Source organism: Clinocottus analis, unplaced genomic scaffold (genome assembly GCF_023055335.1).
Source record: "Clinocottus analis isolate CAN_PGR_092001 unplaced genomic scaffold, fCliAna1.0.p SCAF_16, whole genome shotgun sequence".
Taxonomy (NCBI): domain Eukaryota; kingdom Metazoa; phylum Chordata; class Actinopteri; order Perciformes; family Cottidae; genus Clinocottus; species Clinocottus analis.
In genome coordinates, this window is record NW_027175887.1 from 6,016,520 (window position 1) to 6,030,468 (window position 13,949).

Genomic DNA, 13,949 nt, shown 5'->3' on the forward strand with positions numbered 1-13,949 from the left:
GCCATAAAACCAGAACAAGCTCCCCACCAGAGTGAAAACCAGACAAGTCTTAATAATATAGGTATATATTTATTCATACGTACATATTCATTTATATCGGTTAATTGTAAAAAAAGAAAAGCATTTACAGTAATTATATGAACTACAGTCATTGTCAAAAAGTTTGTTTTTTCTTTCAGGAGGTGTCAATCTACGATGAACACACTGTAGATTCACCCCTTGCTCTGTCCGAACCCTCAACCTTACTCCAGTGTTTGGGACATGAAACAAGCATATGTAGCTCGCTGTGGAAACTGCTGGAAGGCTTGACACAAGGACAGAGGCGTTTGATGCTGGGAGGAACAATAAGTCGGGAGCTCTTGCTTTGTGGAGCCTGTAGTGTATTTTGTACCATGGAAAATAAATAAATAGCAGGATGTTTCTTTTTGTACAAATAACACCATCAGGAGCAGGTGCTACTACCTGTGACCCTTTCAAAGTGTTTGGCTTAAAAGCACGTAGCTGCTCTGATGACTCAGCCTGTGCCACGTACGGTTTGTGACAAGGGCAAGCAGGTGTTACAACCTGGCTCAGTCCAAAATCCTACCACGTTTTTTCTTCCAGTTAACCGTCTTAACCTCGGTGCACAGAGAGAGTCCATTAGATATCTTCGCCATTTTGACTCCGTTGTTCCCTAATCCCCCATTCAAACAAACAGATCCGACTGGATTACACAGGATTCATCTCAGTTTATCCTGCCCGTCGTAGCCGTCATTACTAATTTCTGAATTGTTTGATGTATTTAGACAGGTGTGCGTCATGGGAGGGGAAAGCAAGGCATACAAAGCACGCATATGGGAGAAAAAATATGATTCTGCTTAAGTGGCACACAATGCCTGAACAGCCATTCCCCCCAAGACTTCTCCTTGATGGAAACATTCAATAAGTGGAACCTGCATCATACATACATGTCATCATGAACTCCTCCTCAACTCACAGTAAAAAAAATCCAACTCAAAGTTCAACATTTATTTCGATTGCACTGGTGCCAACACTTCCCCTGGACAAAGGCTACAGTCTGGACATTAAGTAACAATAAACTCTTAATGAAAACACAAACACCATCAGATCAAAACTGAGGACTGGAAGAGGAAACTCATCTTGGAGACACTGAACTCATGACTTCAAAAACACAGAGCAGACGCAATCCAAACCACACCAAAAACAGAAATGCAAAAGAAGAGAAAAAAAAAGGTCGAGATCCAGAGGAAATCAGAAAGAAAAGCAGTAAAAGACACATTAATAAAAGGAAACGGGACGAAAAAGAGACGGAAAATAAAGCAGGTGCAAGTGCAGGAGAGGATCATCAATAAGAAAAGGCTTCAATACTTCATAGGGCGGGGGAGGGGGCAATCCATTAAAGCCCTCCGTTGTGACAAAAATCTTTCCATCATATCTGTCAGCAGGCCATAATTCAGATGACTTCCTCTTTTAGAGCCACCGCCGGTCTGATCGGGTCTCCACCCCGGGCTGTGTCATTGGCCTCAGACAGACGGAGGCGGTCCCAGGGTGGCAGGATGTCCCACGCTGCAACTCCACCCCCTGCAAGGCCTCATAGGAGTTGAAGAGCTGCCGATGCCAACATCAGGCGCGTCCTCTCACGGCTGCGCGTGGTTCACCAGTTCCTCGTCCATCGGAACCGACGCCGATGCAAAAACGAGAGCGACTAAATGAAATCAAACGAACTGAAAATAGACGTACTTTGATTGTTTTCAGTTGGCTTTTTCTTTCCATTGTTCTGTACTGACAACATGATTTCATGTAGTCACGTCAGACTTTTATATTCTTCCCTTACGTCAAAAGAGCGTCTTTATTACTTTCCTGTTGTCGACGAGAGCTTCCGCGGGCCAGCATCAGTTCTTCTGTCAAACTGCAGGTTGCGTGCTGGCTCATTCGGACTGTCCGAAGCTCCAGCGCACACGCCAACACTTACACAAGCATGCGTGAGCTTCGCCATAGTTCCTTCAGGAAGACAGAAATCTCTGCCCCATCTCATATCATCATCTGTCGTTTAGCTGGCTTCGACTCACGGACTCTATTTACAATTAGATTTTAAAAAACTAGAGGTGTTACATGCAACATTTGGCATCTTCTCGAGTCCCCACTTGTGAGTCTTAATTGGTGTCCATTTTTAGAAAAATATTTAACTTTTTTCTTCAGCATATTGAAGCTTCTGATTGTAACAGAGAGAGGTGAGAGTACAGATGCAGCAAGCTCAGTGTGCATGAAGATTTGTATTTGTGTGTGTTGTTAGTAAAATGCTAGTTTTAAATTCTGAGATGGCCATTTGGTAAAGTGTCTTATCATTGCTTTACTGCAATAGGTGCAAATAGCTGCAAGTATGTTTTCTTTCTTCTTTTTTTCTTCTTAAAATCACAAAACGGGCTTTTCTGCTGTGTGTTTTAGGTGTCGGCAGTTTACTGGCTGCATTGTCGCCTAATGTTTTTTTTTTTTTTTTTAATAAAACAGCCTGCAGGAAAAAGCTAACTGAGGTCTTACTCAAGTGCCTTTCCCGTCTAGAGGTAGCTGGCAAGTGACCTTCAACAACGAGGGAAGTATGTGTGAGAGGTTAAGACGGATTTTACTATATTTTCTTAAGAAACTATAACTGTCACCAATCTCAAAGTGTTAAATAGAAGTGTGTGTCTCTCCCCTCAAATACGAAACAATGTCTTTTGATGAGAAAATATTTTGTACCTCATTTGATGAAGAGTTAAATCCCTTAACAGAGGTGACCACATTGGACTTTTACATAACCCTCTCTGTAATACTGGATTGGCCACTGAACACAGACCAGAAATGTTCAGACATTCTTCTAAGAGTTAATCTGTGTATGCAAGTATGTCTGCATAGCAGAAAGCCTGGTTTGTGTGTGTGTGTGTGTGCGCGTGTGTCCTGTATGCGTGTGGTGGAGAGGTTCAGGAATGTTTTTGGGAAAGTTACCCAAGACCATGAAGCGTGTTTTGGCTCTCTCCCTCTCTCTGCAGCTCCAAACAGGGGGGGATACACCAGCATATACTCGATGACAGGGAGCCAGGAGGAGGGCAGCAGGTCCGGGGTCACGTGACGGGCTGCGGGGAGCATGTACGAGGGACACGGGGAGTGGAAAGGGGGGGTTGTTGTCTTTACATCATAGTAGAACACAGCAGCGGCAAAACCTCTGACGGCTGCCCCCGACGGAGGGTGGTGGAGTGACGGGAGCGAAGTATGCATGCACTTTGATGTTAGGCAGATGGGTCTGTGGAGAGGAAAGAAGGAAAAATAGATGGAAATATGTTAATGGGTTGTAGAGATACTTTTAATCCAGTAAAATTAAAAGACAGCAGGAGCCCTCTCTGAACAGTGATCCCCCACTACTTGTATTTTACACCTCGGTTTTGATTGATCACTTCTTGAGGGTGGAGCGGTGACTTAAACACCAGAGTTTTGTTTGGACAAAATGTATGAATCTATGACCTTCATCTGGAATGATTTCCTGCTGCATCATAATCAGGCTGATGGGAATCATTTACGTTTTCATAGAAAAAAGGTCTGTCATACTGCTTATTATGCTCCACTTAAACGCTTCCTTCCTCATTTGGAGATTGTAGAGCGGGGCAGCAGCTATGCTCAATGCTCGTACATGATAAGATAAGCTAAGATAATCCTTTTTCAGTCCAGCAGCGGGGACATTTACAATTATCATTGTTGTAAAACAACATTTTGCCATGAGTTGTCAGCCCTGAAACTCATGTTGCTGTGTCATCTTGATTTCCATGTTGAGGTCAATTGATGTCAAAGAGACAGTTTGTTCCATTACACATTAAAAACATTTAAAAACATACAAACGTACATTCTACATTGAGCAAAAATATTTCAAAATTTAAATTTCAGACTTTTTTGCTCTAAAATGTTGAGTAAAACCTTGTTAAAATCTGTGTCAGTGAGCACCTCTCCCTTGCTCAGATCATCAATCCGCCCTGACAGGTGTGTCATCTCCACATTATTACACAGGAGAACTGTGGTCCAGTAACAATAAAAGGTTTAAAATGATGCAGTTTTGTCATGGAAAAAACTATTAGTTACACTGAACTATGGATTCCACATAATTTTGGATACAGTTATGTATTTTAGGGCGTCTGGCCCCAGACGATTATGAAGGAGAAGAAGCTGGATGTGGAGGATCTGGGCTGGTATGGAGACATGTGGTCTGCGCTTAAGAGTCTGATTGGATGAATTCTCAGAAAAATGACATTGGAGACAGCTTATGTCAATAAAATTAGGATCAAATTCCCGAGCTACAGCTCTGAAGTCAGCATGTCAATAGAATTCTCCCTTAAAACTTGAGACATTGTTTCATGAAATTGTGTCATGAAACACTTTAAAAAGAAAGCCCTTTTTTATTGTAACCAGCCCAAGACACACCTGTGTAATAATTGTGCTGCTAAATCAGTATCTTGATATGCCACACCTTATCTTGGAAAAAGAAAAGTACTCACCAACACTGATGTTAACACATATAGGACTGTAATTTCAGAAGAATAAGCCTTTTGTGTGTGTGTGTGTGTGTGTGTGTGTAGGAAGAGTCTTGGATCATTTATTTCAGCTTGCGGAAATTGGGAGCAAAAACAAGTGTATTTTTGTTGTACATAAGAAGCAGTGCTTACTCATGGTTACTAGCCCACACAACTCACCCTTAGTCTCTTGATGCCAGCGCGTGTAATCTGCTGGCAGTCATAGAGCTCAATGCGATCCAGACTATGGCAGCTCTTCAGGTGCTCGAGTGAGGCGTCTGTGATCAGGGGGCAGTTGTCAAGCTCGATCACCTCCAGACGGTCGTGAGCACAGGGACCGCTGCCGAGGTGTCTGATGCCGTCGTCAGTGATCAGCTCACAGTGAGACAGACTCTACAGGAGGACCAACACAGGAGCTCCATTAATTAACGGTCTGCTAGAACAAGCTGCGATGTTGTGCTTGCAAATACCACAGGCGTGGCAGCCACACACACACACACACACACACTCACTCACCAGGACTTGCAAACGAGGGCAGTGGATAGACAGCTGGATGAGTGTTCCATCTGTGATCTGATGCAGAATGTAAAAAAGACAAACAATTGTCATAACTGCATTCAACAGCTGTGGAAAGCATATTTTGTTGCTTTGGATTGTTTATTACCTGCACGCATTCTTCTAAATCCATCTTTTCAAGCTCATGACAGTTCTACAGCAGAGAAAGAGATAATCAACGGAGAGACACTTTGTTTTCAAGGTATTTTGGGACTAAAAACAAATGAGACATAAAATTGAAATATTGAAATCTGTAAGCATGAAAACCTTGTTGTTTCTATACAAAACAATACGTAGATGCCACACTCACCCTTGCTAATGTAGTGAAGCCCACATCTGTAAGTTGAGAGCAGCGAGCCACTTCTAATATTCTGAATGAAGGAGAAGAGCAGAGAGTTATACAATAATATAATAACTTGCAGTATTTTACTCTTTGGGACTTTAAGTGACGCAGGAGCTTTTTTTTAAATCTCTAAAATGGAGCAAAAAAATCATCAAGTCGGCAACACCAATTGCCTGTCAATAAAAGTTTCTCCCCCAAAATTATTATTACGAACGCTGTTATTGTTAGTACTCACAGCTGTCAAGCTAGCATTTTAGCATGTGACTGTAAATAGGACAGGCTTTTTACCGTCCTACGACGGCTACCGGATGATTTTTTTTATCCAAAGCATTTTATTTATTGATCGCTATGGGGGTGTAAAGACAATTTAAACAAGTGTAACAAAACAAGTGCAGAGTGAGGATCTGTGTGCAAGTTCACCTGAGGCGAGGGCAGTTCTGGCCCAGGGCGTGCAGGATGGCGTCTGTGATATTGGCACAACCCGACACACAAAGAGACTGCAGGCGGTGACAACCCCGGCAAATTGTGATGAGGCCCTCATCTGTTATCTGCTGCTGACAGAAAGTTCAGTTTGTGTTTATATGTCTGGGAGGTCGCTTCAATCCACATTCAATGTGAGATGTGAACACATACAAGCTTTTCCTGTGCTCACCAGAAGCTATGTATCAAAAGCAATCAATGTACAACTTTGGCCCACGCCCCCGCTCACCATACATTTTCAATTTTCAATATTTAAGTAAACTCAGGAGGCACAGGCGAGGAATAGCTCGGCAAGAGAGAAAAAAAGAAGAGGGAGTGGGACCATATGAGACAATGAGGTTCCTGAGGTGTGAGATGAGGAAGAGATGGACTGATGGATGAGGAGGATTTTCCGCAGAGGACATAAAACCAGAGAAAATGATTTGCATTGTGTGAGCAGGCTTCACAGACTATTGGCATTCACAATGAGTTGGAGAGCACAACGTGTCCCGAGTGCAAATCAGCATACAAGTAACCAACAGTGTTCGTGTTCTTTTTACTTTCATGCCAAAAAAGGTGCAGATGCGGGGATTTTATAACAATGTTTACAGAGAAGCAATATTAGATTTGTTGTTGTCTACAGTCTAGATAGTGTTTTTCTAGATTGATGAGATACATCTTCTGGCCGTGTTACCTGTACTTACTGAGCATGTCTGCAAGTTGAGTGTGACCAGCTCTGGACAGTGGGCCCCGATATGTTTCAGAGCCTCGTCCTCTAGCTGTCGGAGAGACAGAGGAAAGACAGTCATCTAAAACCAAAATACATTTATAAAAAAAGGAAAATAAAGCATACTATGGTTATCCCAACATGCCCCTATAGTGTCACTTATATGAATAAATAATGTCCTGTTGACTGTTGATAAAACAACATGGGGCTACATTTGTTCACATTTGCTGTAAACCGTGTCCGGCATGCTGTTTCTCAGAAACATCCTCTATTGCACAGGAAGTGATGCCTTTTATGTTTGCGATAGCAGCAGCTGTGTTCAACTGGAATGAAAATAAGAGGAACTTGGCAGTTACTAAGGTAAATGGATTTGTATAGCGCTTTTATTGTCTTCCAACCACTTATAGCGGTTTTATACTACATGTTATATTGTGTAAACACAGTGATTGCTTTGGGAGCCGTTTGAGGTCAAGTGTTTTGCCCAAAGACCCTTCAGCATGAACTAGAGGAGAGGATCGGCGGTTCAGTCTTCTGATAGAGGGACGACCCAAGCCACAGTCGCGTATGTGAGGACCACGATGAAGGAACATACAAAACAATGCTACCTACTGCAGTGTTGCGCAATAGGAACAGCGTGCCTAAGAAGTCAACAATGGACTAAAACAGTTAACTTTAACAAATCAAGCTGCTCTTAAATGTATCCAATAGAATTTTAAATCATCTACAACTCATTATGCACAAAGCACGGACACCGATCGCCCTGGTCAGCATGAGCAGCTCATACACAGCCCTGAAGCATACCTGTGTGCATCCTTTGAGGAAAAGGCCTTTGAGTCCTGGACAGCAACGCACCAGGGCCTGGATGCCGTCCTTGGTGACCTGATCACACCAGGAGATGTTGAGCTGCTCCAGCAGAGGACAACCCTCACTGACAGAAGGAAATTCAGAAAGGACAGGTGAGAGTAAAAGAAAAGAAAAAGATGGCAAAAGAAGAACAAGTCACTATATATGTATGTAAATTGCACAAATGGTACTTTAACTCCTTATCAGAAACATTTAAGATCTCTCTCTCTCTCTCTCTCTCTCTCTCTCTCTCTCTCTCTCTCTCTCTCTCTCTCTCTCTCTCTCTCTCTCTCTCTCTCTCTCTCTCTCTCTCTCTCTCTCTCTCTCTCTCTCTCTCTCTCTCTCTCTCTCTCTCTCTCTCTCTCTCTCTCTCTCTCTCTCTCTCTCTCTCTCTCTCTCTCTCTCTCTCTCTCTCTCTCTCTGATGTATCATGTATTTACTTGACTTGTGTAAGTGTAAGTTTAACAGAGTAAAACCAATGAGGGAAACTGATGGTATCTGAGGGTGTATGTTGTAAATTCAGAAGAAGTATATATCACAACGTCAACTGTACACACCTGAGAGCTTTGAGTGACAGGTTGGTGATTGAGGTACAGGAGGCGAGGTCCAGGTGCTTCAGCTTTGGACAGAACTTACTGAGGCTATTACACGTGCTGCAGAAAAAAAGACAATGAGCCTTTTCAAGGAGAAGAAGCATGATGAGACACTGGCCTCCCAGAATAATGCACAAACCTGTCAGTGATCTTGGTGCAGCCGTTCAGACTGAGAAGCTCGATGTTCCTGCAGTTCTGAGAGAAAGTCCTACAGAGAGAAAAACAAACAGAATGTGCAGGACTCTCTCACTCCCCCAAGGGCCTGAAGTAGAACTACAATTTCTGTCAGGCCAAGTCCTCGCCATACTCACCTCAGGGCGCTGTCACCCACACCCAAGCAACCCCGCAAACTCAGCTTCCTGAGGAACCCCCCACATCGCTTTGAGATGTTCTCCACCACCCGGCCCTGGAACAAAAACAATCCACTCATTCTGCTGTACATGCTTCAAAACCTCAATTTAAAAGTCATGCCATATCATAAGTGAAGGGAAATGTACAAAACAAAGACTGAAGTTACAGGTAAAGTAGACGAAAATCAGATTTATTCACCTCAATGTCTCTCTGGAAGTCAAAGAGGTCGATTCGTTGCCAGTTGCTTCCATCCAAGGCCAGAACATTCCAGGACTGTGAGAAGGAAGGGAGAGGCAACATTTAGGGTCAAGTTTGTTCTCAAACTAAGCACATACAAACACTAAAACACACAGACAAAAACACATACAGTCACGCACACATGCATACACACACACATACACCTTGTGAACACAGACTCACCCGTGAGACCTGGGCACAGCGACAGAGTGTCACCACATCCAGAAAGGAGAAGATTCTGGAAGACAGACAGGGACGGTTTAGAGACCCTGATCCCCGCTGCCAGAAGCTTCCTCTTTACTCTAAACTGCCCAACTCAACCCTGCTTCGGCTTCCACTCACAGCACAGGGGTGTGAGTAAATCAGCTAATATTGTCTTTGACCGTAGGCAGGATGGATGCGTTTACCCCGTTTGCAAGATATATGAGTTTGCTCAAAGTGGGGTCTAGGCTTCTTAGCAACAGAGATGGAAACTTACTATAAGATCCCTCGATGCAGCAAAAACTGCATACGAGTTAAAGCAGGGATGCAGTGTCTCAGCACAGCCTGCCAGCCTCACAAATCAGGGCTCTGAACCTGGCCCGGCAGTACAGGCAGCTTGGCTGGCAAGGCCGAGGCTTGAGTTATGGACTTCATTTTCTGTTTGCTCAGGGGCTGTCTTTTACTTTGCCTGAATTCAATTTGAATGCTTTATAGCCTCAAGCATCTGTTTTTAATTACAGTTTTAGGGTGGGGGGTGAGAAGAAGAGATGGTGGGGAACGAGATGAAATTTGCATCTTGGTGGTTGGTTTAGTTGAATCACTGCAAAGGGACATGTGTCACAGTTTATGATAGTGAGATACACAATGTGCGCCTCTGTGTTTGGGGCTGTAATGGGAGGAGGGTGGTGCAGGGCCAATTGTGCCTTTGTGGATGATTGGATGTTCTGATTTGGCGCGAAGGCAGGGAGGCGAGTGGGGAGAATGCAACATGCCATATATTTGTTTGCATAAAAAAAAAAAAAAAAAAATACAGGGATTTTGATTGAAGTGTTTTGAAACGTCAACTCACCGTAGCAACAGCTCCTTAGGCAGCTTCTTATTGATGACCGCCTCGTCACTATTTGTGAACATCTGAAAAGGGTGCAGAAGATAATATCAGTCCTGGCAGTCCATCTTAAACATAGCTCCATCCACTCAGCTCACTCAATGACGGCCCAAGCATATAAACAAGGAGGAATGATCTTAATCTCTTCAGCTGTGATAGAGTCAATGTAAAGTCTTGGAAAACATTGGGCAGCAGAAGTTAAAGCAGCACAAAAAACTGGAATTTGTGTCCTCTAAGCAAAAGCCGCGGGAGAGGACTTTGCACTGTCGACTACAGAGCTGTGATGGCCTCTGCGGTCATGTTATCTTTTCTGCCGGCATATGCTCCCCATACCTCCTCTGTTGTTTACACTGTGGAATTGACACCAGCGCCCACATCAACATGCACCGAGAATGTACACTGAAATGAGTTACAATTTATTCTTGTGACTGAGACAAATCGCTCCAGATTCTGCAAACTGCTAATTGATTTCAACGTGAATAATTGCCCATTGTGTGATCGCAAATACTAAGCCCTAATCTACAGAAAAAGCCACAGTAAACAAAGAGACAATACATTAGCATTCATTAAGACCAAGCTACTTACACACTACACACACAAAGACAGGACTGCATTGTAAAATGTAAGATGTTAAGACAATGACGTTTGGGTGCATCCACTCAGTCATAGCAAAGCAAATGAAGCAACATCTGGCCAAATCCATTTTCCTCTATAGATTTGGAAAGATAAATCTAAACCAGAGACGGGGTAATTGAGGGGCAGGGGCTTTAGTGTGTAAATAAAAAATGCTCATGCGATTTACAAGAGCCAAACATCTGCGACAAAATCAACAAGGAATTTGCATGTCCTTCTTTGCACTTCTTTAAAAATGGTACAAATATGAAGCATTCGAAAACATTTATATTTGGTGTGTTTTTAATTAATCCATGGGTGCCAAAAGAGTCTACAGTGAGGTTAGATTCATTATGGGGATCTATCCAAAAACCACATTCACAATAGCTTCATATTTTGACTGGGACACTGAAACAACCTATTCATCAGCACATAAAAACAAACTGACAGGTTTTCCTGTTTAGAAACTCAGTTTTGGGGTGAAAGCCTCTGTCTGACACACACGCACACACACACGCACGCGCACACATGCACGCAGGGGCTGCCTGCCAGCGCAAACATGTAACATTTTGAGGGAGTAAGAAAGGACATTTCACATTTGGAGCAAAGTGACTCTGATAGCTCGCACTTCACAGCACTACTTTATGGCTAAATAATCCAGGGCCATTTCCAAAGAACCAGATGAGCGTGGTCAACGGGCATCCACTGTCCCCTTTTGGAATCCAACATAAAATGAAACTAATGCTGCATGAATGTGAGCATTATGTTTTCTCCACTGGTCAGCTATAGTCAGTGAAGCAGCCTGGCAGGAGGTAAAGAGCTGGGTGAGCTATAACCTCCAGCTAGAGATCATTGTGAAGCAAAACAAAAAGTGAACATATTTTTAGAAAATGTAAAGCTTTTTTTTTTGGAAAAGACTAATTTTTAAGCTTAAATATATAGATCAGTTTGACACCATGAAGAGTTAACGGTAAATCACCAGCTAAATTTGGTTTAACAATTTAATCTATTCTAAACTACATCAGTGGACAACTAATATATGAAGCACCCAAGAGACAGGCCATCAGGAATAAAAAATGCTTTTCTGCCTACATTTCAAACTGCTTCAACAAGTCTTACATCAAACGTCCAATTATACGCACACAAAGGAGTTGTAATGTCAAGTCACAATAGGGCTATTATTTACATATCATAGGGCTGTGGTCTTGTTTTTTAAATGCTGGTATAGAACAGATCTGTGTCTAAAGCAGGGCACTTAAGTGTGACAAAATACAACAGGACATTTTAGGAAATGCCAATTAAAGTGTAACTCTCCCTATCTTACAGTGCATTAACTGGGTTTGAGCGGTTTGACCACTATGCATTTTTTGATGGTCTATTACAGAGACAATTTCATCTTGATTCTGGACCAACTATTGACTATTGCAAAAGTACTCGAGTATTCATTTTTTTTATTTTCCATCAATACAAATTAACCAATGAATAATTAGCACTGTCCTCGACAAATAAATTAAGAAATTAAAAGTACATGTGTACTTTTCATACACCGTCTACATCCTATTCTTCATGAAGACACAATCAGTCTAGCACATGCATCTTCAACGTCTCAAAGATATACCCTCTTAACAGGAGCCCCAAAAATAAAAAATGCAGACTTTATGCACACTTTATTTTGAAATCCAGGTCGCCACTTCCGATTTCCTCGTGGCCCAAATCGGCTTAGCTTGACACGGCAGCTCTCCCGCAGCTGTCGGGCCAGAAGGTAACGGCCTGAATCTTCCGAGTCGTCAGCTGTTGCACCGTTAAAAATAAATAAAACCACACACACAAATCCCACACTGGCTGGGGATTAAACAACACCAAGTGCTTAGGCTCCACAGCCCAATGTCACCGACCGGATCTGTTTGGGTGCTCGTGTTCACCAAAATATTCCGCTCCGCTTGCGGCTGCGACACAAAGTTTACACAATGGTAAATACAACAATACAACAGCACTGTAGCTCGTATGCGTGTGCACATGTAGCCCTTTTGCTACCAGGACAGGTCGTGGTGTGTGTTGCATGGTGGCAGCTTGGGCCCATTTGTTGATAGTGTGTGTGCTAACACGGGTAACGTCGGTCCCAACCCGAGGCCCCCTCAACCGCAGCGGCCATGGATAGGCACAACAATCCGGCTCGTCAGACAACCCTCCTCCCCCACCCCTCAAAGAAAACAACCAAAAGTCATATTCACAAAATTACACCGTGGTAGGTATGAGGACAAATATGAAACGGCTCATTAGAAAAGTGAAGTGGACAGCTTTCCCTTCTCGGTAAATACGTGAACGTGTGCAGGTCCTCGGCGTGCTCCGTGGAGCTTCGGCGTCTTTGTTTTGACGGCGCAATGTGAAACGAGGAAAACATTTTTCGGGACCTTTAAAAACGCTCCATTTAAATCGACAACAATGCGATAGCTTTATGGGGAAACGCCGACTTGTGTCTTTGGGGAAACACGTCATGCCAAAGCTGCATTGTTTTAACAAAATTATAGCGTTAGACCTAATCCCAAACAGTGACTGCGGAAGCTGCTTCCACAGCCTCTCTATAAGCGCAGTTTAACAATAAATACAGCGACAGTCAGCCCGTAGGCCCACATCCTGACGTGTTTAACTGCTACGGTGGATGTGTGTCAATGGCTGTCAGCTTGTATTGATGGTGAACTCACCTCAAACCGGCTCCGCGACACTCCATTTACCTCCTTCCCCATGTCGGACGCTGGTTACCGACTCAATGAACTCGGTTTAGGCGAAGTGAAATGCAGATACGGGCCCTCTTCCTTCCGAGTCCCCTCCACGACTATCATGCTACCGTCCGGTCGGTAGCTCCTCGGTTGTGATGTCGTTGTTTTTCGGACTGTAAAACAAACCGCAAGACGTCTATTTTAGATAAAATACGAGCTACAGGCAGCAGACATCCAATAAGCCAGTTCTCTTATCTGCTCGCTTCGCCCTCACCTCCTCCTCCCCCTATAGGCTACAGCTTTCCATCCATCCACACAATAGCCCGACAGGAATAGGACCTGGCAGCCTAAAATGGAGCTACGCCTACATCACTTGAAAATAAAAAATATATAATGAAATTGCCCTGGCGCATGTATCGTCCATAAAACAAACAAACAAAAAGCAAGTCCTCCCCTTAAGCTATTTAATTGGCTGGTCGTTTAACTCCGGAACAAAGATACATATCAAAGTGGGGTCCCACGATTTTGAAAGCGTAGCCCATATATCGTTCAAGAGGCAACAGGGTAGTATTTATAATTAAAAATAAAAAACCCTCTTAATCCAGGTTTTGGTAGATTTTGACGCCACCCAAGAAATAGAGGCCTGTTCAGATATGTGATACCATATACATAGTTGATCATTCCCCTCACATAGCCTACTTGAAATAACCTAGTCTTTCTATGGCTATTTGTGTCAAATAGGAGTAATTTAAACTTGGAGGCCTTGTACTCTACTACTATACTTTATACTACTAAGTACTATATCGTACACATAAGCGGGGGGTTTGCTCCCTTAAGACGAGTCAAACATTGAAATGCTTACTAACTCGATTCTATTGCATTAATTGTTCTCA

The 13,949-nt window shown here is 43.1% G+C and overlaps 1 protein-coding gene across 3 annotated transcripts; it reads right to left on the minus strand.

Annotated features, from left to right (window-relative positions):
* Window positions 1-993: 993 nt before the first annotated feature.
* Window positions 994-13,521, minus strand: fbxl20 (F-box and leucine-rich repeat protein 20). 3 transcript variants are annotated; one of them, XM_068577962.1, is made up of 16 exons: window positions 13,331-13,521; window positions 13,042-13,229; window positions 9,692-9,753; window positions 8,824-8,878; window positions 8,602-8,676; window positions 8,364-8,458; window positions 8,192-8,260; window positions 8,017-8,112; window positions 7,418-7,544; window positions 6,594-6,668; window positions 5,851-5,984; window positions 5,398-5,458; window positions 5,197-5,241; window positions 5,049-5,105; window positions 4,713-4,925; window positions 994-3,277 (listed from the first exon to the last, which is right to left on the minus strand). In XM_068577962.1, the coding sequence occupies exons 2-16, from the start codon at window positions 13,081-13,083 to the stop codon at window positions 3,170-3,172; spliced, it is 1,314 nt and encodes a 437-aa protein (XP_068434063.1). In that variant the 5' UTR covers window positions 13,084-13,229; window positions 13,331-13,521; the 3' UTR covers window positions 994-3,169. The 3 variants fall into 3 exon arrangements, with proteins under 3 accessions (XP_068434063.1, XP_068434062.1, XP_068434064.1); XM_068577961.1 differs by having other exon boundaries at window positions 13,042-13,521; XM_068577963.1 differs by having other exon boundaries at window positions 5,851-5,981; window positions 13,042-13,520.
* Between the last annotated feature and the right edge of the window lie 428 nt (window positions 13,522-13,949).